At 36.0% G+C, this 27,721-nt stretch overlaps 2 protein-coding genes and 1 long non-coding RNA gene across 6 annotated transcripts; 1 reads left to right on the plus strand and 2 right to left on the minus strand.

The window, feature by feature from the left end:
- The first annotated feature begins 161 nt into the window (after positions 1-161).
- Positions 162-16,278, plus strand: rgs20 (regulator of G protein signaling 20). 4 transcript variants are annotated; one of them, XM_084411254.1, is made up of 5 exons: positions 162-599; positions 14,056-14,219; positions 14,641-14,718; positions 15,585-15,819; positions 15,904-16,278. In XM_084411254.1, exons 1-5 carry the CDS (start codon positions 387-389, stop codon positions 16,090-16,092), a joined length of 879 nt encoding a protein of 292 aa, XP_084267380.1. In that variant the 5' UTR covers positions 162-386; the 3' UTR covers positions 16,093-16,278. The 4 variants fall into 4 exon arrangements, with proteins under 4 accessions (XP_084267380.1, XP_084267379.1, XP_084267382.1 ...); XM_084411253.1 differs by having other exon boundaries at positions 178-599; positions 14,629-14,718; XM_084411256.1 differs by lacking the exon at positions 162-599 and adding an exon at positions 12,096-12,483.
- LOC311291262 lies at positions 3,244-4,240 on the minus strand. The gene is made up of 3 exons (XR_014627534.1): positions 4,083-4,240; positions 3,902-3,999; positions 3,244-3,670 (listed from the first exon to the last, which is right to left on the minus strand). It is a non-coding gene; the product is annotated as an uncharacterized lncRNA (long non-coding RNA).
- A 6,303-nt stretch (positions 16,279-22,581) lies between the features above and the next one.
- On the minus strand, positions 22,582-26,892 carry tcea1 (transcription elongation factor A (SII), 1). Its single transcript, XM_084411000.1, has 10 exons — positions 26,685-26,892; positions 26,086-26,148; positions 25,891-25,996; positions 25,222-25,321; positions 24,901-25,046; positions 23,926-23,982; positions 23,652-23,806; positions 23,402-23,548; positions 23,250-23,321; positions 22,582-23,147 (listed from the first exon to the last, which is right to left on the minus strand). The coding sequence occupies exons 1-10, from the start codon at positions 26,757-26,759 to the stop codon at positions 23,139-23,141; spliced, it is 930 nt and encodes a 309-aa protein (XP_084267126.1). The 5' UTR covers positions 26,760-26,892; the 3' UTR covers positions 22,582-23,138.
- Between the last annotated feature and the right edge of the window lie 829 nt (positions 26,893-27,721).

The raw sequence follows: 27,721 nt of genomic DNA on the forward strand, positions 1-27,721 counted from the left end.
TGAGAGTGTATTAAAGTCAACCACATTTGACTGGTGAAGCTCATATACATTGAACTCTAAAAATGCATCTAATTTATTCCAAACATTGCTCACACCACATAATCATGCTGTGAACGACACACATCCTGTGTTTAATCTGTCCTAAGCCTTTGAAGTGCACTAAACCACTAGGGGATCAGACTCGATGGGACATGCACAAGTGTAATCCCTTTTCTGTCCTGCTCACCGAGTGCTGTTCTCACTTGTTGTCTTCTGTTTAAGCGTCTTTTTTAAGGTACCTGCTTACCAGATATGTGAAACTGCCATGGATCATGAGAAATCCCATGGCTTTGGATCTTTGTGAACATGATGTTTCTTTGACAACATGGAAAGGCTTTAGGTGAGGAATGCCATGTAACAGAATCGTATTGAAGTGGGAGGTCTGGCCCTCTTCTGTGGAACAGAGTGTTCAGCTTTCTCCTTACTTGATGTGGGGACAGCTACGGCATCTTCTCTTGGCCTGTCGGCACGACGAGGGTTACTTAGCGACAGGAAGTTATGAAAATGAGGACGAGAATGAAAACACGGAGGACAGATCAATGGATCCCATATACATTCAGGTACATCAGTAGGCTACGTATAAGAGTCAGTTGAAGTTAGTAATTGAAGTTGCTTAATGTGATATAAAAAATTCAGAATTTGTGTAGTTTGTGTAGTGACAAATGTAATATTATGTGATGTTTTTCACTGCCATATTTAAAAGGACACATAATAGGGTTTAGTCATATATCACCCACCTGGGGGTCTGTGTGGCTCTTAACATTGGAAAACATAACTGCTAACTTGGATCACGCGAGGCACCACAGCATCACATAATGGCAGTGACGTCAGTAGCCAGCGTACAGTTTTATAACAGTAACAGTTTACGTTACACGCCATGTTTGTGGAATGTGCTTTAACTGGTCACTACAGTGTGCATAAAACCACATTTAAGATTAAATTTGAATCTGTTCATTAAAAAACTGATTTATGGGGCATTCATCTCAGTGCTAAATGTAGGCCTAATTGTAAATGAATTGTTGAAATCTGGAAGCCATAGAAAGAATACATTTATTTATTAAAATCTTCATATTTTGTTTAACTTCATTCACTAAAAAGCGTTATCATTATTAGGCATATTAACTGTCATAAATCATTACAATTCAAGTCTAATTTATTTGTTGAAACTTGGAAGCCAAAAAGAGAATTTATTTTTTCATTACACAACAATATAATACAATATTTATAGTTAAATTATAAATGTTCTCTTTATTCATTTATGCATATCAGCATCATAGTGCATCCCAGTCATAGCCATTCAAGTCTTATATTATAATTGGTAAAACTTGAAAGCCAAAGAACGAAAACATCTATATTGTTTATTTTCTTTAGACAATATACATCACTCAATGCTGTAAATAAGTCCTACCTGTACCAACATTTCCAACTCTGCCTCTTAAAATTTTTTTTAATTTTTTTTATCAAGGTAAAATCTACATATAGCCTAGTTCCCAAAAAAAAGTATTGTTTAGAGTAAAACATGCTGAAGATTAGAGAAAAGGATGTTGATTCATTAAATGATAAGCTACAATATTTCCTCACAAAAGCTGTTTATTCAGCGCAGTGAAGCCTCTCCTCCACTGATATCGATTAAAAAAACGGCCTTGTCTCCTTCACTGCATACCTACAAAGCCGCAGTGCAAGCTTTAGCTGTTACGCCTTTTTGGCTTACGGTTGCAGGCTTGCCTTCCAGTGGCCATAATACTTATATCTTTAGTCCCTAGCCAAAGACAACTGTGGCAAAGAAGGAAAAACTCCATTTGATGCTGTATAATGAGGAAAAATACCTTTGAGAGAACCTAGGCTATAGCTACACCAGAGGGTTTTGTCTTTGAACTTCCGTTTTTGCGGTAGCTTATAGCTTACTTATTGTAGAGTTAACAAAAGTTTTCATGAGCATTATAATGTTGTAACCTTCATGCTGTGGAAATAGCTATGCTAATATTAATAAAAAAAAAAAAAAAAAACAGACTTCCTTGAATCAACAAAAAATAAAAAAACAGATTTCATTGAATGTGTGCATACATAACTTGTTTCTATTTATAGGAACATGGCTCTTCAATCTGTGTTAGTTTGCTGAAGTATTGCACTAAAGTCTTTTTCTTTTGAAGTGATTGTTTATCCCAAAAATATGAAATTATTTACTCACTTCATGGTGTTCTAAACCTATGAATTTCTTCTTCTTCTTTTTCTTTTTCTTTTTCTTTTTCTTCTTCCTTCCTTCCTAATTCCAAAATTCTATATATGTATATATATATATTAAAGGCAGCCTACCCTGCCTTTAAGTAAACTCTCTAAAGGTGAGATACAGCCACTGGGTTTCTTCAGAGTTATGAATTAAGACTCTATATAATATCATGTAATATATGTATATATATTATATAGAATATATATATATATATATATAGGCCTATATATATATTATATCATGTAATATATATATATATATATATATATATATATATATATATACACTGTTAGACTTTTCAAGGGTTTTTTACAGTAACTTACTGGCAACACTGTTGCCAGTAAGTTACTGTAATTAAGAGTTACAGTACCAAACCGTATTTCAGTTTTGTGTAATACAGTGCATTACTGTAAAAACGAAGCTAATCAGTACAGTGCATTACTGTAAAAACTAAGCTAATCAGTACACTACTGTAATTATTTTTATTTGTACTAAAAATAAATTAGATTTGATAATTTTGATATATGATTAATTTTATTTTTATCCTACATAAGTACTACTTTCATACAAACCAATTAGACAAAGTTATCACAAAATACCATTTTTTTTATTTAAAACATTTCATATATATCACAAAATAAACATGCCAATGCTGGAAATGATGTGTGAAATTTGTACACATTAATGGGTGAGTTTAGAGACAACATTTTTTTGTTAATTTTAACTCATTCATTGTGTTAATGATTTTAACAAAGTAAATATGTCAGAGAGGTTCGCACAAAGATGTGTAAACGTGTTAAATTAACACATTATGTGCTGTCCTTCACTGCAAACATTTTTGAAAACATACATAAAACCATAAACAAAACATTAGCATTTGACTAAATGAATGTAGAGTCATTGGTTGTTTAGCTTATACAAGTATTATAATGAAATATCAACCATTACATTCATAAAACTTCAGAATATTACTACATTTTTAAGCATTCAAAAAGGAAATGTCCAAAACAGGACAAAACACAGTTCTTTTCACAATACATGACACATAACCCCACCTTAAAAATAATTTCACTTATTTCCAAACATGTGTTGGATTCATGTACACTGGTGGCCAAAAGAAGTATTTAAGTGTCGTAATGTTTTTGAAAGAAGTCATTTCTTATTATTATCAATGTTTGACTGTCTACTCCATCTTTTCTACAGCATAGGAGTAAAAGTCATCATCAAAATAATCTTTAAAAAGTCAACACAATGTTTTTGTCCACCTTTGTGAATAAATGAACTTCTCCAAAGATTGGTTCCTGTTCAGAACTTGATTGACAACATCAGAGTGTTCCCTGGTCTGCATGCGTGCCCACAAACACAAATGTACTCAGTCCTTCAGAGGAGATCCCGGTTCCAAAACTATATGAGAGAGAGAGAGAGAGAGAGAGAGAGAGAGAGAGAGAGAGAGAGAGAGAGAGAGAGAGAGAGAGAGAGATATTAGTGTCACATTAATTTTAACCTCATTTTTTGTTAATTTTTATTATTATTTTCACAAAAACTTAAGAATATATATTTGTAAACAGCTTTTGTCAATAAATAGCATACAAAAGAACTAAATTAAATTATGCCAGATTAAATTTTAATACTTACAAATCCTAAATTCTGTCCAAAAATGCTGAGATCCATAGAAAGAACGACTGAAATTGATGATTTTAGCCCATTTCAGCTTGTCTGCAGTGAAGGAGTACCTGTTTGAGACAAATGCACAGTAAGATACATGCAAGAAATCACTGTGTGATGATCGTTCTCCTTCCTAAAGTAGTTAACCCACCTGTGCGCTGATATTAGGACCTTCCTAGTCAGGTGGAACTGCAATGGTAGAGTCTTCTGGCTAATAAAATATAAAAATAATGCAAAAATATAAACTTAAGTTGTTTAGAATGCTAGATTTGGTCTGAATGAATTAGTGAGAGTTTTACTGCAGTGCTTACCTGGATACATTTAATCGAGTGAGACTGAACAAAGACAATGGTCCATCTTCTGATTGGTTCATTTGCTGTGTAATAAAGTTAGACATAATGCAAAGGTCACTTATTTGATATAAAGTTAGCCAATTTTATAGAGATTTTATAAGATATTGTAAGCTACCTAGTCTGCACCAGTGGCTCAAAAGCAATTTTCACATAGCGTATGCTAATCATTTCAGCAAACTTATATCAAAATATATCACAGATGGGCTGGCCTACCTCTGGAATCTTGCTAAGTCACTGGCGCGAATTGGCGCTTTGTTGCAGTTGCCTTTAAACACAAAAATGGAAGTAAATATTAAATTCCATAAAAAAAAAAAAAACTATAATATGGTATAGTTTGCAAACTAATGCTACAACTATAAAGGTTCTCATCAGTAGGCCATTAGGCTATAAACAGAATTTCACATTAGTTTATTCACATTTATTGTTAATGTAAACGCGTTGCTCGTTGGCATATTTTAACTCGACAATTCAATAATCTAACAAAGTGTGTAAAATGAAACGTTAGCTCAGTTTACCATGGTAAAGGTCGTTACCGCCATGTTGACGACGAGTAGCTAACGTTAACGTTAACATACGTTAAACTGGGCACAATCCTGTCAACAGCCAGTCTATGGTCAACATACACAGAATGTTTTTTTTTTTTTTTTTTTTTTTTACCTTGCTTGCTGATCTCTCTCGCGGTGAAGTGAATTCCGTCTCTTCCCCGGGCCAGACACGAACGTCGCGATCCAACAAAAGACAGACCCCATTACCTACACTGGATGTCTGTCTGACGCGACACGACAAATCCCAGACAGTGTAGTGATGCGCCGCGGCCGTTATATTTCAGACGTAGTCCGATACGAGTCGAAGCGCTCGCGCTAGTTCTTACAAGGGATAAACAGGTTTGCATTTAAAGGTCCGGTCGCTTCAATGTGTCCAATATAGACAGCCTCTGGCTATTATAGCGTTGTAGACACGCAGTGTAAGGCAAAAATTAGGAAATAAAAAGCACGGTGGAATGGTGCCAGCCAGAGAGGCAGTTACGTCAAATACAGTAGTATACAGCAAATTTAAAAAATACAGTAAGTCTCTGTATGTGGTGTTAGACGTCACAGAAAATTCCCATGATGCAATTGGAATCACAGTTATTTACTGTAAAGAGAAATAGTTATAGCAGTATAATACTGGGGGATTTAAAGTAAATAACTGTAGAAATTACAGAAAAGTCTAACAGTGTATATATATAAACAAGGTTTCAATTGTTTTTGTTCATACAGTGACAGTCAGTGAGGTCCAAAACAACATTGGTACCCCAGTGACTTTGTATAGACAAACCTGGAATGTAAATAAGTAAATGATATAAAATTGAATAATTTTCAATTTTATGTGAACTATCCCTAAATAAATCTTATAAGAGATTGCAATAAATACAATAAATACAATTTTAAGTAAATTTAAGAGTTCAGACACAACAGCTACACTGCAGATTTGCAAAATCCATTTCTTTTTTTAAAATTGTTTTGTGTTTAGGCTTTTGGTGGCAGACTTTTCCAGAACCTAAACAAAAAAGTTCAGGAAATATATATTTTTCTGAATTGGCGGTACTGATTATAGTATAACCTATTGCACTCATCATTGTGAAACATCTGAGTAAATGTGACAGGTTTTTCTAGACTGAGCCCTACACAGTTGCCCTCTGACATCTTCAGCATGTTGGATGGAAATAGGACAGTCTCTTTTAGTTATTTTAATGATGTCAGAGGAAAAACGACAGTTTCCGATTCGCTATCTTGTTCTCATTTAATGGAACACTTTCTATTAACTTTTAATTTTAAGATTAAAAATCTCTTAGATGATTTCATAGACAGTTTGATAGAACAGACCTGACTTGCCTTAAAGCTTACAGCAGTGGACATCTGGTGCATTTTTTAATGAATGTCTTAAATTCACATAAGTAACTCTAATGACCTTCGTGGAGATCAATTCAAAAATGTCATGAACCTTAAAATCAGCTTCTCCTCTCCTAGAGAGTTCTCGGTTTCAAAGGTCAGAAAAAACAGTTCTGCACTGCTATTGGTGAATGTATTTCAGATCAGACCTTTCACTTTTCATAACATGCATGGGAGCTAACGATATCCTATGCTTTGTCACTGAATGCTGGTCTTATAAACAGTCAAATGAGAAATTGCCTACACTATTGATACTTTTGAATAAAATACAGTTAATTACATTATATTATATAGAGTCTTAATTCATAACTCTGAAGAAACCCAGTGGCTGTATGTCACCTTTAGAGAGTTTAATTAAAGGCATGGTAGGCTGCCTTTAATATATATATATAAGCAAATGTTCCCCGTAGGTACACTCTCAGAAAAAAAAGGTACAAAAGCTGTCACTGGGACAGTACCCTTCAAATATGTACAATTTAGGTACTAATATGTACACTTTTGTTACCAATATGTACCTTTGAGGGACTAATATGCACTCTTTAGGTACAAAGGTGTTCCTATTGAAAAGGTACCGCCACAGTGACAGCTTTTGTACCTTTTTTCCTGAGAGTGTAACAGTGGACGAAATTCTACAATAAATAAGTCACAGTGAATAAAGTCTCATAGTAGATGAGTTACAGTGTGTAAAGTCTTATAATACATAGGCTACAGTGAATAAAGTCGAATAAATAAATAAATACTGTTCACATACACACACTCCAACACTGCAAGAGACATTTCACAGCAAATAGGTTGTACACACACACACACTAACACGGCGTTTCACACTTCACACTAGTGAACACTGCAAAATAAGCACTATCCGCCACAGGTAGTATTGCACAATACGGTGGTATAATGATTGCCAAACAAACATACAAAAAAAACATTTAGGTTAGCAGGCTACCACTAGCAGGCCTCCACCCTAGACCCACCTAGTTCCAGATCCGCCCAAAACAGTGGTGGCAGATTTCCGAGGTACGCACATACATCCAAAGAAATGAAAAATAAAACAGAATGATTAAACCCAGGAAAAACAGTGGCTAGTTGGACAGACGAAGGCAATCCTCCTGTAATCAAAAGCATAAATGGTTTATTATTGTATGTTTGGTAGCATCGTGGAAATTAAAACAAGATTAGATCTCTGATTGAAAGACTATAAATACAAAAAGGTGCTGAATGAACTTACATTTTTGAGACCAGCCTAGATGAATTAGAAGCTATATGCACCGTGCCAATGAAGTTTACCGGTGTGGATGACTCTTAGCTGTGCACACTCTCGCCATGTTGCTTCTGTTCATAGGCAATATCAGAATTTAGTTTTTTTGAAAAATGATATTTTATTCAAATGTTATGCTATGTCCTCTGTAGTGGACACCAGGACTCAGTTGTTTAATACAAAACAATGGGATCTTTTTTTCAATCACCAATAAATTTTGGGGTTTCAGGATTTATTTTAACTAAAATTTGTATAAAGATGATTCTCAACTATGTTATGAAAGATATAACAGAATGAATTGATACTTTATGCAATATGTGGGTAAAATGGCCATAAATTTATATTCCCATTCAATGCAATGTATCTATACACAGTATCTAATGTGCACATTAATGTGTTCTTGGAGCAACATTTAATGAAAAAAGAAGTGTAATAACTGGAGTAATAATTAGCAACATTTTAAAAAATAATATCTAATATTTCATAAGAATATTGATGTATAATTTATTTCCATATTCACTTGCTGTGTCTCCTAAAATGCCGGATCAACATGATTTAAGTCCTGATGTCCTCTACAGTGGACATTTATGAAATCAATGTCCTGTTCTGTAACAGAAACTCATTTTTTGATTTGAAACCCCATAACGTTTTCCTGAGATGTTGGTTTATGAAATACAATTTTAAAAGTAGTCTGATTTAAATCATAATTAGAATATATTATCATATTTCCATAAGAGTGCTACATTTGATCTCTAAATTATGTCAGGCATTTTTAAAGACCAGGGATAAGTTGTTTTCATGGTGAAAACTCCAAACATTTCTCTGAAAAGCCCCGAATGTGCTCTTTACAGGACACACCCAGGTTGTGACATGTGACATGTATGGTGTCAGAGAAATTCACTAAAATATAATGTCCACTACAGTGGACAAAAGTCTATTCCTGGGTCCCAGGAGGATATATATACGTCGTCTCTGGAAGGCGCAGGATCATAAAATGTTCGTCCAATCATTGAATTCGGTCCGAATGTCCTACCTGCCTGTCAACGTATGTATTTCCATACATTTCATGCTTTGCAGACATCAGTCACCAGTCACCACAACCAAAACAGCAGCCATCTTTTACATTTCCTTCTGAACCAAAACAACATGCTTATGCTGTGTTCACGCCATAACTACTGTAATTTGGAAGAGATGGAAACCTGTGATGTTACACTTGGAGCGATACGTGACTCAAATTTATGCATTTCAATGGCAACACTATCAAGGCCAAAATGAATCTGCAGCTGTCTGGTGGTATCTACAGGTCTCTGCTCTTTAAGGCCTATGATTGAAAATTCTAGCTTCCGGCCAAACAGCCATACAGAGTCTACTAAAGCGCAACTTATGACTTCGGAAGTAGCGTAGTGCATCATGGCGTAGCGAAAATATCAGCAGTATGTTGCATTACTCACACTTTAGACTTAAGTGGAATCCGTATGTTTATTTTACTTTATAAAGTAAAAATACATAAACAATTTATTTAAAAAAAATATTAAAGGGGTAGTTGATTATGATTTCACTTTTCTAAATTTAGTTAGTGTGTAATGTTGCTGTTTGAGCATAAACAACATCTGAAAAGTTACAACGCTCAAAGTTCAAAGCAAAGGAAGATATTTGCTTTAAAATAAATCGTTTTTTAAGAACTACAACAAACGGCTGGTAGGGACTACAGGACATTCCTCCCGGGTTAGTGACATCACCAACCCTAAAATTTACATAAACCCCGCCCCCGGGAACACGCGGTCCATGTTGAGAAGAGGAAGAGTTGTTGTAGTAGAGCACATTTGTGAGTCTGCTCAAGCCGTCGCATCTGTCTTTTCACATGCAGTACAGTACGTAATACAAATGCAATAGCATGTCACTCTGTCTGTAGGCATCTTACAGCAGTTCCCACACAAGCGATTTTATAGATTATCATGACAAAATATGCTAATCAAAGACTTGAAGATAGTTAACTACACATCAGAAACATAAATTCATCAACTAACATTCAGAAACGTCCTGTTGCATTCTACATGTTGTCACTTCTTCTTGAGCCTCTCCATCATTGTCCGACTCCAGTTTAAACATAAAAGGCAGAGCAGTTTCTGACATTTTAGTGCTTGTCAGGTGAGGAAATCGGAGCTGCTAAAACAAAATGTCCTCATAAATCATGTATTTTCCCGAGTGTCCTCATTTGCAGGTGTGTTATCATAAAAATGTCCTCAGTTGTCATGAAAACAAGTACACACACACACACACACACACACACACACACACACACACACACACACACACACACACACACACACACACACACACACACACACACACACACACACACACACACACACACACACACACACACACACACACACACACTCTTGAAGCTCTGCCCTCTGTGCTGGGAGCAGCAGCTCATTTGCATTTAAAGGGACACACACGAAACGACACTTTTTTACTGACCCTCAAAAAGGGACAATTTTAACATGCTGTAAAAAATTATCTGTGGGGTATTTTGAGCTAAAACTTCACATACACACTCTGCGGACAACAGAGTTTTATTTTACGTAATGTAAAAAGGGGCATTTCACCACCCTTTAAAAATAAATGAAGACATCAAATAGACGTCTCCGAGATGTACTTGTGCTATCAGAATAAAATAATTTAAGAATAAAAGTAGGCCTAACCCCCCAAAAAATATCATTATTATAATTTAATACATAAATTGGAAATGCTAAATCCTCTGGATATCAATAGCTGATGCTTTTGACGATGCTCATATTTCATATGCAGGCCTTGAGTAGTCAAGTCGCAGCTCGACGACCGTATAGTGTGAGGACATAAATTGTGAGCTTTGGCTTTGCAAACTCTGCTGTGTGTGTTGTTTACTGTTCATGTGTTTTGAAGAAGGCGGGGCTTTGGAAACACTCTGAAGGGAGGGTGGGATCTCATGCTTTCAAAGCTAACTTGCTATTGCTATTCCGAAAATTGCCTACCCTACCTGTGAGCACATTTTAAACTAAGCAGCTAGGCTATATGTTCTCTTGTCTATATATTACGATTTCCATCAGGAAGGCTAGCTTACTGTTTGCATAGACACACACACACACACACACACACACACACACACACACACACACACACACACACACACACACACACACACACACACACACACATTTTAAGTGTAATTCCAGATACCTAATGTTTGTTAAAGCATTAAAACTTTTCATCTGTCATGGATACAGCAGCCTGAGCCACTGTTTGCATTTTTGGAAGGTGTACAAACTGTAAGATAATGTTCTTGGTGCTTGTTTGGCCTGTCATTCTCTGTTTCTCAGTGTGGTGAGAGGAAGAGACATTTTTTTTTATATATTTAGTCTCAGACTTGAACATATTTTTCCAACGTTCCTTAAAAACAGGTAGTAATTTAAAATCTATAGAGCAAACTAAAATAATTAACATATTTTATGGTATTTCGTGATGCAAATGATATGCAGGCATAGCAAGTAAACTCTGTAAAATGTTATTTGAGGGAAAGGTATAGGCTATAGATCTAAGCGCTCAAACACTACCACCTAGCGTTTGCATTGAGCTGTGCCTCTCCCACTCTCTTTCCCACACAGTGGTAGGATGTCATTACACTCATTATGTCTATATATAGGCTATATCTATCCAGCTACAGTTTCACGTTTCTAAGCATTTCCGATGGATATGAATTAGTTTCATCGTACATCATGCGCTTTAAATATACGACATTTCTGATATGCAATACAGGCTCGTCTTAATGTCTAGCTCAAATTAGTTTTTTTTTCCCAGCAGTTCCTCGCACTGCTCCAGCAGATGTCAGTAATGCACTTATATCACAAATAAAGGCCCTAGACCAGCAAAGATGGTAATCACGACTGTATGCAATTGCTAATTATGTCAGCAAATTAATACGTCATGTTGTTCGGTTAAAGTTTTCATCAGGATCAGCCGATGGTCCTCGAACTTATAACATAATGAGTTACAATTAGATATGTGAGATTTCATTGTACGAGGAGTATTTGTGCTTTTGATTGCTAGAAAATGCAATTTCAGGACCATGGACAGAGCCATCGGTGCTGCTATTCGCCTTCATTCTGCTGTCAGGATTTGTCCAACCAAATAATGTTAACGTTTTCTAATCTCCATAGGCTATAGCTAAACAAGAATACACACAAGATATGTATTATACAATGTTTTAAAATGTACCTCTCTGGCTTTTTAAACCTAACAGACTTAGCATAATTTACTTATAGGGAATAATTTAGTTTTTCTTTGGAGAATTTGGTGAATGCTTATTATTGTGACATTCAGATACACTAATTCGATCCAAGAGGCTATAGAGCCTAATCTATTATGTCTCCCCGACCAGGCGACCACACATAAGTGAATCTTAGGAAGCCCTGGTTCCTGGCGAGAAAGGGAACCTCCGTGTGATGTTACCGTGCTTAGGGCGGGGATCTTCCTCACATTTTCAAGCCCATGGTCCATCATAACCCTGTCATTCACATTCTACGACACGTTATTGACATCTCAAGTGAGGCACACAGGGACACAATCGGTCTGCATTTGATGACCAATAATTTCATTGGTGGCAGTGTTAAACCTAGCTATCCATCTGCATGAATCAACGTTTACTTATTATTGACCTAACGTTTGCGACATTGCGTAGGCTATCGTTTTTTTAAACCACATGCGAATGCTTCGCGTTGGTTTTATAAATAATTTTAAAGTCAGTAATCGCATGTAGTCTCCCAGGAGTGTATGAAAATATTTCACTGTGTTAGATGTGCATCATGAATCAGTGACATCCAGAGGATTTACGCTACCTTCGCCACAGCTCGCGAGAGACACGCATGCGCATTGACACAAACAGCCGGTCTTTAAGAAATCCTTATGCCAACGGATGTAATCAAGGCAAAGAATAGCTATCTCTTATCTCTGGGCATACATGGTGAAATTGTAAGTATGGGGATCATAAGTTGTTTTTAATATACAAGGTGTCTGTGGATAAAACGATATCTGAGTTTGACTGTTAAAGATGGCATGTCATATTTGACAGAAATGTCTTTTCGATGGTTGTCCTGGGCGATAAAGAGATATTGGAGCTGTGCTTCATGGTGGCACTTTTGCAATGCGAGGATATGCGATGGAAATTCTGTTAGTCCTTTACGTTTTTTTTTTTTTTTTTTTTTTGTGTGTGCTTTTCACGAGAGTAGAATGCGCGGTGTCTTTTTATTTTTCGCGTGTGCCCCATCTTAAAGGATGCGATTCATATTTAAAACTATAATATTCATTGTTTCGTCAATTCTGCTTCGATGAAATGAAGCAGACCATATCAGGCTTTTTTCTGTCAGCCAATCTAATCATCAACGTTGGCCAGTCGTTAAATGAAGGAGACGAAATACTCCGTAAATGTGTATGTCTGTGTGTTTTAAACCCGTGTTTATTATCATCAATCACGGCTCGAGCATTTCTTATGCACCGCGGCTGTGAGATCCGACTGCAGCTAGAAAGCGTGATGCGCCCCCTCCTCCTACCCCCAAATATTCCAACATCTTCCAGCTCAGAATTTGATGCCACAATTTCTTTGGAAATAACACAGCAAGATCTAGTAAGATTAAAACAATAATAATTATAACTCTCATTAGCATGCATTTATAAAGATAACTCAATTCAGGACCCTATACATTTGCTTCAAATAACCTTCACTTGTTATCCATGAACGGCGTGGTTTGTTTGAGCCCCAAAGTAATGTTGTTTAAATCAGTACAGACACCAAAGCTTGAAGAAATAGAGAAAACCCACCCACATGGCAACACGTCTAAATTTATTGTGCTGTTGGCTTAAGCATGTTTGCAGAATGAGAAGCACTGTAACACTGAATGTGATAATTAGCCTGTCTTGTGATAATAAGCTATTTCATCAACATGCTTATGATTCAGATATGGAAGAAACTGGAATACATCAGTTATTAGATGTAAAGTTTGAACTTTTTTTATAAATAAAAAAACCCTAGTACTTTTCCCACATGGAAATCTAGAAAAAATGTTGCCACTTGGTGCGTAATTTCACATTATGGCCAATGTTTATGAATGGGAAGTATACATGTATTCAAATCAGATGCAGAGAGCATTCTGAGATAAGAATGACATAACATGTTAGGTCATGTTAGTGTTTGTGACATGTTAGGACATTTTGGTTTCTGGTCAAGTTAAAGCGTGTCTTGTTCACCTAATCTATGTGCGCATTTAATGGTTGCCGTTCCATCCTTTTATTTTCCAGCATAGTCAGTTAATGGAAACCACTTTTGTGCATATTTGGTTGACCGACCTTTGTTTTTCTCCTGCGCAGCTTGTATAAAAGCATTATTTTCTCCATTGGAAACCACAAAATGTTTAAGTGGACTTGAGGAAAATAACTTCCTTTGATATCTACACCCTACAATTGCTTGTTGAACCATTAAATCGTCCCGTTGATCTCTGTGGCTGCAGTTGCATTGGCTCCGTCTCAGTTGCATCCTGTTTCCTGCAGCCCATGGGATCAGAGCGGATGGAGATGCGAAAGAGGCAGATGTCGGTGCAGCAGGAGTCGGTGGCGGGCACCACAGCACCGGCGCAGAGCGAGCTGCCCGGCCAGGGGAACCGTGGATCCAACGCCTGCTGCTTCTGTTGGTGCTGTTGCTGCAGCTGCTCCTGGTATGAGGTTTTTTTCTTCATAATTTACACTGCTAATGTGAGATCTTATCTAACAAGGTTAGTTTTGGGCCAGGAAATCACCTTATTATAAGACAATAACTGCATCTGACAAGACTGTTACTTATGTTTACTCTAGTAAATGCACCTGGAATATGGCTCATATATGATTTAAATGCTGTTTTTGCTCATTGTGCATGTATGTAGTATGATGCAATTTTCACTGAGGTGTCAGAGATCCCAAGACATCTGCTTTGCAAATCAGCAGAACTCATGGCGTCCTGGCTGTGAGCTTATAATGAGCACCAGTAACAGTGCTTAACTGAATATTGAGCAAGTGAAAGCTACTCCAAAGCTTCCTAATGCTGACTGTTAGGTGTCTTGGGATCATGATATGTTTACTACCTTGCAGTCTCACTGTTAGGAATGAAGACAGAGAAGAGAGGAACCGGAGAGCCTCGTATGATTTTAAAACAGAGGAGAATGCAGACTTCGAGGAAAGGTCAGTCATTCCTGCTTTTTATTGGAAGAGGTTGAGTAAAACTACAAAAGAAATGTAACTTACACTTTATTTTTATGTTAAAAAACAAAACAAAAAAATGGACATCTTTGATAGCTACAATGTTGTTAAATGGGTGTAATTTGATATTTATCTGTAAAAGAAAAAATACAAGCATTTTCTGTTAAATATTTAAAAATTGAAACCAAAAAGGCTTTTATAGCTTCATAATCCAAATTGTTTGCCAAGTTGCGTTTTAGATTTGTATTTATATTTAAATGAATTACTATAGTTCTGTGAGATGCAAGTTCCTGTGAAATTATACCTAAAATATTCTTTATTTTTATTTAAATTGATGACTATAGTTCAGCGAAATGCAACTTTCTAAGAAATTACACCTAAAATATTCTTTATTTTTATTTACATGTTCTTCAAGATGTAACTTTCTGAGAAATAAAGAGAAATATATACACCTAAAATATTCTTTATTTTTATTTAAATGAATTACTATAGTTCTACGAGATTCAAACTTTCCGAGAAATTACACCTAAAACATCATTTTATTTTATTTGAATTAATTACTATAGTTCTAAGATGCAACTTTCAGAGAAATTACACCTAAAATATTCTTTATTTTTATTTCAATAAATGACTACAGTTCGGCAAGATGCAACTGTCTGAGAAATTAAACCTAAAATTTTCTTCTTTTTTTTTTAAATGTATTACTTTAGTTCTGCAAGATACAACTTTCTGATAAATTACACCTAAAATATTTGTATTACATGAGTATTTCCTAAGAGAAAACATTTACTGAGGTTACTGAGACCTTTGTTGCCAAAACTGACTAAGACTTCTCTGTTTTTTGGCAGTCCGAAACCGACTGCGGAGGAGATACACTTGTGGGGGCAATCCTTCGACAAACTAATGCAATGCCCCACTGGAAGAAGTGCCTTCCGGCAGTTTCTGCGCACCGAGTTCAGTGAGGAAAACATGCTCTTCTGGTTGGCCTGCGAGGAATTTACTAAGGAAACCAATAAAAGCTCCATCGAGGAGAAGGCGCGGATAATTTATGAAGACTACATTTCTATTCTCTCACCCAAAGAGGTGTGTGAACGCATCAGCACGTGTAGAAAGAGCCTAATCGCATTTCCTGTATAATGATTCATTTTTGTGTGCGCTTTTTTTCAGGTGAGCCTCGACTCTAGAGTTCGGGAGGTTATAAACAGGAATATGCTGGAGCCAACATCCCACACGTTTGACGACGCCCAGCTCCAGATATACACTCTAATGCAAAGAGACTCGTATCCGCGATTCATGAACTCCCCAGCCTACAAAAACATGCTTAAGACAGTCTCTGAGCTGTCGGTGGAATCATAGATCTCTGTGATCCCGGTTAAATGCCCCCTCCCTATCTTTTGTTTGTTAGCTTTTCTTGTGTAGAATATGTTTAAAAGGACCTCAGCGTGGGTCCTTGCAGGGATTTTACTGCTATATCGATCTGTACCTGAAAAAAGACGCTCAGGTCTCCAGGTCACTGGATTAAAAAAAAAAAAAAAAAAAAAAAAGTCTCAAATTTCCTGAGGGCTCAACACCACAAGTACTGCTACAGATCAGCATAGAAAAAGATGCTCCAAAGGATTACCAGTGCGTTTCGATGTTTTTAAGAAAACAGTCTATTTGATTTGTTTGAAAGTTTTTCTTTATTCTTTCGAATTCTTTTTTTGTATCAATGTTTGAAGGAAGATGTGATACAAATTGTGGGCTATAGACAGTATATACAGTAGATATATTTATGAATTTGTATTACATTTGTTGTGTTACAATATTTAAAGAAAAGGGAATTATGGGTAACAAGTATTGCCCGTTAATGAAAATGCGTATGAGAATCAAAGCTCAAGTCAAGGCAACACTTCGGCTCTACTCACGGGATACCCTGTTGTACACAGTATTGTTTCAGCTACTTTTCTAACTACTCCCTGTTATAATGACTTGGCATCTCCAATGAGAAATCACAATTATCAGAAAAAATATTCATATGAAATAAAGGGGAAATATATTAGTTTAGTTTAGAAAATGTACAAATGCCATGGATAAGAAAATAGATATAAAGAAAATCAGTATTTAAAATCAAATAGCATATCTCAGACAGCTTAATATTATTATTTGCTCCGCTTTTTGTACTGCTAGAAAATATCAAGAATTTATTTACAGAAATATTATTTACCCATAAGTGTTTCTGTGTATCATTGCATTAATTTATTCCCATGCTGCGCCCAAAATGAGCAGCTAAGAAATGGTTGGACATGTCAAGTATTCCTTGCATGTACTCAACTCATTTGTGTACAGTATCTAGAGGTAGTAATATTTTTACGAATGACCTCTAATAGAAGAGATGTAACATTCAGGCATTTTACTACAGTATCAAATGTGTTTTAGATCTAAACATGTGTTCTGAATGGAAAGGTGCAGGTTTTATTGTTAGCACCCTCATAAGTAGATGACACCAAAGCAGCCAAGTCCAGTAAAACTGTGTGATTAGTTTTTTCTCCAATACAACTGACTAGAATTGGAGCTGCCAAGTTTTTACTTTTAGTTCTGTGAATTACTTTGTTGCCTGACTTTCATGTCGCTCAAAGACAAGATCCTCACTCGGGGAAGTGCCTTGACATTCAATTTTGTGGCATCTCTTTTTTGGCAATAGTTGATTTAAACTCTTGCCACACACAGTACGTAGACACTGGGCCTTTGATCAATTCATGAGATGACTTGTCCTGCACGGTGACTTCTGAACTGAACTATTGCACTTCAGTTGCCTGTAAACTCCATTGGTTTTGTCAAGTGCTGAAGTCGCACGTCTAAGGAAGTAGGTCTGTTTGTCGGTTAGTCCGGGACAATTCATTAAGATTGTTGATCTGAGTCCAGATGTACATTTACCAACATGTATTTCATGGTGGTGCTTCTACTTGTCTTAGACTAACTTAATATGAAATGTGCAATTGATACGTGCAATTTGAGCTAATGGATTCACCACATAGATCAACCTCAAACACAATCTAAACCAATGGTTTGGAGTTATACTGCCTATAAATCTTTCTTTCTTTCTCTCTTTTTTGTTGTTGTTCTGTAAAGTATACAAAAAAGTGTTATTTTCCAATCAGTTTACATAACGATTATAATACTTTTTTGATTAATAATATGTGAATGTTTACAGTAATCAGATTTTTTTAGTTTTTTTTGTTTTATTGAATTGAGAAAAATAATGATTTGTGGGCATTTGGAATCTTTAAGATATAATAAAGCACAATAATTTTAAAACGCGTGGTTGTTGTCAAAGCTGCGAAATAGCAGATTTATGAACTTGTGGGATCATGGGAACTCAGGTTCGAATCCATCCGGGGTCTCTCACCCCTACTCATAGGCCCGGTTTTACAGACAAGCATTAGGCCTTGGTTCAATAGGAGGACATTTAAGTAGTTTAAATAAACGTGCCTGAGAAAAAAAACAAAAACATTACTGTTGTGCATCTTGCGACAAATCGATGCCATTGACATATTTTAAGATATGTCAGTGCAAGTTGCTTTCAGTTAAAACAGCTCAAACATGCATTTTAGTCTGGGACTAGTTTAAGCCTTGTCTGTGAAACTGACCAATATTGTTCAATAAATAAAGCCAGAAAATTCCAAAAATACAATGTTAACACTTTACAGTAAGGTTTCATTAGTTAGTTAACATGAACTAAGAATAAACAATATTTCTACAATACTTATTATTCTTTGTTAATGTTAATTTCAACATTTACTAATACATTATTAAAATCAAAAGTTGAATTTGTTAACATTAGTTGATTCACTGTGAACTAACACGAACAAACAAAGAACAGCTTTATTTTGTTTTAACCAGAGTGTTTACAAATACACAACTTCCTTACTTGAGTGAAAGTACAGACAGATAATGGTCAGAATGGTAAAGTAAAAGTTGTAAAGACCGATTTTTACTTAAGTAAAAGTACAGAAGTACTCGTTTTTAAAAGTACTTAAGTATCTAAAGTAAAAAGTAAATGTCAATGCATTATTTTATTATTGTTGCATTGTTGTATGTAATACTTACCCTGGAAATCCAGAGTTCTCGCGAGAGCACAAGTTGAATTTGCTCATTAATCTTTCAAATTTAGGTCTGGATTTCCAGGCTATGTAATACTAACCTTATGCCTCTGAATATATGCCTGCCTACCTACCTACCCTCATATCAATATCAAATGTATTTCTAGAACACAGTTCCAGTAGTGGGATTGAATGTGAGATTGAATAAGTGCACTCAATAACGTCCACAATGGTTTTGGACACCCAAATGGCTGTTCCCTCAAATAGTGCCCTATTTAAAGTTGTTTGGCTTTTAGTATGAATATGTTAGCCTTAATGTTATCTATAAGCTAGTTTGTTCCAAAACAATGACAAAATTCACATTTAGAAGACCAAACCAAACGTTGAAAATGAAAACCAGGTTAAAGTCAGAATCAGAAACATCAGATTCATGTTCATCTCCAACGTTGGACAGACATTGTATTGTGGTTGAAAATGAAAATCGGGTTGACGTAAGAAACCAACATCAGTCAGGTTCTGACGTCAACCCGACTTTCATTTCCAACCAAAATCTGACGTCGGGTTCTGACATCAATCCGATATTCTGACGTCAACAGGACGTCGGATGCTGACTTCAATCATACATCGGGTTCTGACGTCGACCCGACTTTCATTTCCAATCAAAATGCAACCCCTGCAACCAAAATCATCCGCTGACTGACGTTTCTAATTTCTACGCAAGGACCTTGACAGAAATGTAGTGGAGTAAAAAGTATGATATTTGTCTTTCAGATGAAGTGAAGTTAAAGTAAAAAGTTTCCAGAAAAAATAATACTCAAGTAAATTATACTCAAAAAGTGTACTTAAAGGTCCCATGACATGAAAATTTCACTTTATGAGGTTTTTTTTAGAGTTCCCTAGCCTGCCTATGGTCCCCCAGTGGCTAGACATTTTGATAGGTGTAAACCAAGCCCTGGGTATTTTTGAGAAAATGAAAGCTCATACGGGCGAATCTTCCCTTTATGTTGTCATAAGGGGAAAGGTCACCACCCCTTTCTCTTCTTTGCCCGCAAAGAGAATTTGGCCGCCTATGAGAAAATGAGCTGCGCGAGCGCGATATTGGTTTTTCCTCGAGAGACATCATGGCTTACAAACGAGCGATGCATGGCAGTTGCTCAGTGTTTGGATGTACAAATGAACACAAAAGTATTTTTTTAGTTCCTTCATCTGAGCCTCTGAAGAACCAGTGGGTTATGTGAATTTCTGATGTGTAATTGTTCAAGTTCAGACAGATAATCTTTCTCTCAAAATCGTTCAATACTGTTTATGCATCAGTAAATCAAGCCAGTGACTAAAATATCAACTTCACATCGTTTCTCTTAGAAGGATGAAAATAATCTTATTTAAACTGTGATTAAAATATATACAGAAAGCGATCAAAGAACAATACCTTTCCAATCGCCCGAAGCTGTCAATCACACAGCGTGAGTTTATCTGGACACTTGCCAAAACTCGTTATGAAATCAATGACACTGTTACGCTGCACAACGAAGCTCTTACTGTACTTACCTCATGTTTGCATTGGTGAAATCATTAACAAGATTGCAGAAACTGCATTTCAATGATAAGATCTTAATTCACGCGATCAACAGGCTGTCATCTGCTCAATGCTCATCAGCTGCAACCTTTTATGTGATGGGAATAGATCTAAATACTTAAAAAAACTTCTCACAATTCGTTAATCTCGATAGCTGTAATAGTAAAAACGTATAATAGCTGTAATAGTAAAAGTATTCGAGAGAGTTCCACATGTAATGCTAGCTATTTCATATGCAAGCATGTCAGCCAATCACAGCAGTGGGCGTTTACACTGAAGTCTCACAGCAGACACGCCCCTTCAAACAGAGTGTTCAAATCAGAGGCTAAAATCAGGCTAGGAAAAATGCCTTTTATTTCTAAATTATTTAAAGAAATTATCTTAAAAACATACTAACATTTTAAAGGCACCCCAGGAAACATTATAAAATAAGAAAATAATCCATGTCATGGGACCTTTAAGTACAGTACTCAAGTAAATGTACTTTTTTACTGTCCACCTCTCTGGTTTTAACTAACGTTAACAAAGATTAACAAATACAGTAACATTGCTCATTGTAAAAAGTATTGCTCATGGTTAGTTCATGTTAGTTAACACATTAACTAATTTTAACAAATGAAACCGTATTGTACTGTTACCAATAAAATTATACAAAAATGCAGTGCCCTTATTTGTCCAAGACAATTTTTTGTGTAAATAATCATTACATATTTATACAATATATACATTAAATAAAGTATACAGACAATGACAGTATTTCAGGCTTTATCTGCCATTTAACATGTCAATAATGAATCAAAATGTTCAGAATAACCCCAGGGGGTTCTGTTTGTTCTCCATTTACAGTGGAGTGTAACAGTGCTGCCCACTCACTCTCTCTGCTCTGGAGAGGATGCACCTGGGAACCTTACAAAAGAGCCTAGAAGCAAGTGTCCTCGCCATTTAGCCATTTCTAAGAGCAAAGTTTGTGTATCCATAAAGAGCATTCATAATGTAAACATCTTTTCCAATTAAAGAATGGATAAGCTGCTCTCCTTAACATCTTAAATTACTGTAAATGATGAGCAAAGATGCAGTGGTCTTAGGATGAGCTAAACCATCACCTCCTGTTTTCCATATGCACAAAAGGACGTCAAGAACAACCACCAAAGGGTTGTTTGTTATTCAGATGAGACATTGCTAATGCAAGGGGCTTGTTATGACATCAAGGCGGCAGTGGGTATTACAGCAAAATCATTTGAGAAGAGAGCGATAGAAATTCACAAAACTGAGCGATATGATCTACCATCAAATGGCAAGTACTATCCACTTTGTATTGATTACCGACGTCATAAGTAACATTGCCATGACTGATCAGATATGAAGCTGTTTTTTCTTTACAACACATTATCATTAATTTGTTAATGGAGAATGCAACACTTTAACCTGCCTAGTTTTTTCTTTTGAGAAATTGTCCTCAGAAAAAAAAGTGCAAACATGACCTCTACCAAACTAAATAATTGGTAACACTTTATTTTTAGTGTCCTTATTACATAAGTTACTACAGTAATAACAATAAATGATGCATAATTACATGCAACTAACCCTAAACCAAACCCCAATCTTAACCCTAACCCTATAGTAAGTACATGTAGTTATTATTACTCAGTACATAATGTACAATTACATTGTAACACAGACACCTTAAAATAAAGTGTAACCAAAAGTGGATCCAAAAGCATTAGTTTTATTTACTTTTTTTAAAAGTGAAAAATTCTGTTATAATTAAATTTTATATTAAATATATATATTTTTTTTGCCATTTTTACCTTTTATTATGATAGGACAGTTAATTGACAGGAAGCGAAGTTGGAGGGAGAGAGGGGGGCGGGATCGGGAAAAGTCCACGAGCCGGTCCCAAACTCGGGACGCCTGAAGCGCAACTACGCTATATGTTGGCGCGCTGCCCACGAGGCTATTGGCGGCGACCTGTAATCATTAAATCTTAAACATAAGGATCTTAACAATAAATGTAACTGCAAAAACCTCAAAATAATAACACCCAATAAGAACCAATACGGTGACGTTAATCTAAGACTATCCATTTGCTAATAAATTATTTTTGTTAAGAGTAATAAAATAAAAATTGACAATCGTCTCAGATGTGTAATGTGATGTCTTGTTAAAATGATGTATAAATCACACTCGCCCTCAATCTTTAAAACATTTTACTCCTTAAAGTAAAAGCCATGTACACAGTAGAAATTTGTAGATCATGCATATAAATATGTATAATTCAAAGAGTGAGTGACAAAGAGACTCAAAAGTATCTTCCAAATAAACAAGGTAAAAAATAATAATAATTCTTGAGCCGTTACCAAAAGCAAACATACGCTAAAAGTATTTTATTTTAAAATGGGTAGGTTTGTCAAGGAAAATTAAATAGTTTTGACTGGTTTTCATAAGGGAAAAGCAAAACTATCTAAACATGAATGTTGTCAAAATGTTCATCTACGAATATAAAAAATGATGGTAAAAGAAAACAGAAATCCGACAACATTGATCATAGTCCAAAGGCCTACGGCCTAGCTATACGTCAAGTTAAAACACAGGACATGAGTTTGTGGACCATTATAATAAAACAAACAGTTGATGGGATCTATTGTGGCCTTTGTACATCAGGTGCGCCATTGAATTGTCATCAATGATACAGAAACGTGGTCCTGGAATTCAGCTACATCTCCAAACAAAGAGAACAACCCCCAACTTCAGCAGAACTGTGGAAATAGATTTAATAGTTAATTAATTACATAATGTTTGTAGGTAATATAAAGTTATCAATGGGCACAACAATAGAAAACATCAAAAGAAACGCATACCTTCCACCTATTTCCACATTCAGTGCAGAAGACGAAAGTTGTCATCGGTTCATCAGCACTTCGAGTTTGAACCTAATAAAAAAGATTTGTGTTTATAAAACGTATTTATAAAAATCAACTACACAGATAATTATAAAACACTGTCTGGTTACCTGGGTGTATGTACACTTCTTCTTTTTGCATTTCCCGCAAGTGAACAGGTCAGTCTGGGTGCCCCCAGAAGTGGCCACCTGGTGGTCCCTGATGGCCTCTTTGGTCAGATTCTTACGCATCTCCTTCAGCTCATCGCTTGCCATTTCCTGTTGGAATTAGATTTCCACACGGTCACCTCTGAGAGAACGTGTTCCTATAACTATTATAAAACGGCAAAGTGAATAGACTCCCGTGTCACTGTTTACTCACCTCTGCTGTCATTTTTGCTATGCGCTCTGGGCTCACATTCCCACACAGCACGTTCCTTCTCAGGTTGGGGTTCTTTGCGTCCTTAAGATTGGAGATTCGGCTTCGTACGCGATTCTTGTATTTCATGTCAGTATTTTTAAACTCCGAAAAAATACGTGTAAGTTGGTCAAGGAAATGCAAGTAAAATGAAATATAAAATATAATATATATAATATGTGGACTCTACACATTTCAATAGCAATAATAACTTTTAAGATGAATACTAAAAGGATATATTCTTCAATCTGAGCACCAAGTTCATCGCAATCAGCGCCAATCGCAATGTGATCATCTGAAAAAAGAAAAGAAAAAAAAAAACATTTAAAAACAAGAAAACACAATGCATATGTGTGTGTGTGCATATATCTATATCTATCTATCTATCTATCTATATATCTATATATATATATATATATATATATATTTGGGGTGTAACGGTACACGTATTCATGCCGAACCGTACGGACGTCACATGCAGTCACAACGAATAGTCAGTCACAGGCGATCAACACTCCATTCCAGAAGGAGGGCGCGCGCGGTTATGCAATGCTGTTTGCTACCAGTAAAAAGCGCAGAAGAGGAGATGATGATCAGTATGTTTACATCTCTCAACCAGTGTTGCAAATGCGGAAAGATATTAATAAAACTGCTCAAGAATATCTCACATAGCATTACATTTACTTCAGGCATTTAGTGTCGACAGCAGGTTAGTAAATGTCTTGATTATTCAATGTATATTTAAATAAATATGTAATTAACTTGGGCTCTCTATATAGTTTACAGCATTAGCCAAGATTTTTTTTATCCTTAAGAAAATTAATAATAATTGAATTTATATTAAAAAAAGGTTAAATACAAAAAAAGATAAAAGCAATTTTGTGTTTATTTTATTTCCACCTGCTGTACCAAACCCGTACCGAATCGTAACTTAAAAACAGAGGTACGTACCGAACCATCATGTTTGTGTACTGTTACACCCCTAATATATATATATAAAATCAATTATCATCAATCACCAATAACTATTGAATAACTGTTAATCAAAGTATTCTATGTATTTTGCACCATTCATTCAAGTCTAAATGTATGACTTATAATTCAGAAAGATATCAAAATTAGTAACAAGTCTAAATACTCTTGGCAAGACACCATATGCTAACTTAGTAAGGAGAAAAATGTGTGTGTGGAAGAATTGCCTGCCATTACTTGCCTCCTGTTTGCAAAGCACTTGACAGCATCTCTCTGCACTTGATACGGACTGAGTCAGATGTGCCTGGAGCTCGTGGGAAAGTGGCTATCAATGTGTTGGGTGTAACATCGACAGACTCGCTCTTACTGCTAGAATTACTGCTTGAGCTGAGAGAGAAGACAAGAAATAAAGATAATAAAGAGATAGAGGAAAAATTAATAAAGAGCAAGTCAGAGTTAGAACTATAAAGCCTTACTTAGGACCAAAGATCAAAAGATTAATATATGATTATTTAATTTTATGATAATCTCAAGAACATTAACACAATCATGTAGTTGGTACCTCTCTTCTCTGGGCTCCGGACTGGCTTGCGACGGTGAGACTACCGGTGTTGTGCGTTCCTTCTTTTTCTCCTCAGAATTCTTATCCGCAGCAGGTTCATCTGGATGTCAAAACCACTCTTTAGTCATTTCATAAGTGTAGTGCTACAAATGATCAGAAATAATTTATATATATCTGGGACATTGTACAAAAGGAAACCTGCAGTTGCTACCACATACAGGCAATTAGTGGTATTACAACAACAAAAACCCATAGTAAGTTATATTATTGTTAAATAACTGAATGAGAAGTTTGAATTATACACAATGTATGCTTACACACTGTTATACATTATATTATACACACAAGCCCCCAAAAGTATTTGGACACATAAGCCACACTGTGTATGTCATTACATTATATAACAATATCAAACCAAGTGTCTTTTTTTTTTTATAGCAAAAAAATAAAGATATTTTTTTGTAAAATGATGTGTAGGTTGTAAATGATGTGTAGTTCTAGGTTGTAAATTAAGCCATACAATACTTGGAAATTGTCTGGTTGTCAAACATTAGTAGATGATGATCATAATTTATGTGATAAAATACACTTGTTTATTTACTCACCTGTGAGAACCTCAGCATAACTTCATACATACATACTTTCACATTAAAACGTCATGTTATTTACCGAGCAACTTCTTCCAGGACTTGATCAAGGACTTGGCCAGTGAGGTCACTTCATCATCTGTGCTCTGTTTGCGGATGGCATTGACCGACATCCCGATCCTCGTGGACTGTTTATAAGAAAAGCAGAGGAAATCTCTCGTTACATATACTTGAGTACTGAAGCGAGAACGGCGTGCAGTAAACAAGGTAAACATACCTGCAGAAGCTCCAGGGTCATGGGTATATTCTTTAATTCCTTTAATAAGTCCAGTGCACCAACCTATTGATAATAAAAATACGACTTACCAAAATGCACTTCATTATGATGCTTTAATAGACACAGTATGGGAACTTTAATGACACATGCGCATGTTTACATAGACGTCAACAGTAGTCACTTTGTAGCCTAACTTTTGCGAATTATCCCACTTTTACTCACTTCTGGATCTGGATAAAACCTTGCGTTCAATTGGTTTCTAAAAGTATATAATAAAACAAGAGTCTTTATCCAGTTTGTATTCGATATGAAATCAGTTGCATTACTGCCTCCCGCTGACTGACCCCGTGTATTTATCCGCGCTAACAGCGGCTAATGTTGCTAACTTTCCCGCTAAGCGTTGAGTTTCTTAAATAGTAAACTAAACCACTATATACAGCACACACTTGAACATTAACCACTAAACCTATTCACAAGACAGTTCGCCAGTTTCGCTGTAGATGATGAAATTAGTTATTCTTAATATGTAGCGGTTAGCTTGCTATGTATAGCCTCGTCTAGTCCGAGGCAGGGAATTCATTCATGACAAAACACCTCACCCCGTTCTTCTTCTGTGCCATTTTATCCATCTTCTTTGCAATCCGGATGATCTCTTCCTCTTCTTTCTTACCCATTATTTATAATTAGTGGCAAATATTAAATTTAAACTAAGTATATATGATCAAAACGTAAAACCCACACACGAACACACCACTCAACCGGCGGCGAAACCAGCACAGCTCTGGCAGGAAGGCGTTTCTATGAAAAGCCCAGACATCACTAATCAACCCATTGACTACTCATCGACGTAAAGCCCAGGCAACACTAATCGGGAAAAACTAACGCCCATCAAATGCGAAGCGTTCTGAATTATTGAATTGCTTCAAGCTTTTCATTTGAGCCACATGAAAGTTGCACACATAAGTGTCTAAAATGTTATGCACATTGCTTGTAAAACAGTTTTAATCGTATGGTATCCATTTTTTGTTGAAAGCAAAGTGGTGAGATCCCAGCAACCTCTATATGCAACACTAGGGGGCGCTCGTGCTTTGTTTTACAATGATCAACACAGCCGCGGACAACATGACCTGAAAACAGGGTTTGATGTCGGATGAGGCGGTAATGGGCTCAGATTCTTCTGCCTTGCATATATTGTCTTCAAGATAAGTGAGTGAGGATATATCACTCTGAATGAATTATGTGTTGCGCAGTTTAAAGGATGTTAATGTAACTTAGTGGTATATTTCTGTTGTGTCTTCACATGTTGAGGTGGCTGACAACACACACAGTGGTTAAAGTGAGATTTGGCAGGTGGGGGAACCAACTTGCACCTACACAAAATTTGAGGGTTCCCCCACCTGCCAAATCTCACTTTAACCGCAACAGGGAAAAATGACAACATATTGAGTATTGTGGTATAGCAATACTTTTTGGGACAAGAGTGTCACACTGTGGCACCAAGTATCACAATTCTTATGTACTTGATATTTTGATGGTTTTATTTTGGTCCATCTACACTGATATGATGACAATACATTTTTTTTTTTTTTTTATTAGACAAAAAACAATATTAAACAGAAAAAAGACAAGTCAACAA

Source organism: Rutilus rutilus, assembly GCF_951802725.1.
Source record: "Rutilus rutilus genome assembly, chromosome: 6".
Classification (NCBI taxonomy): domain Eukaryota; kingdom Metazoa; phylum Chordata; class Actinopteri; order Cypriniformes; family Leuciscidae; genus Rutilus; species Rutilus rutilus.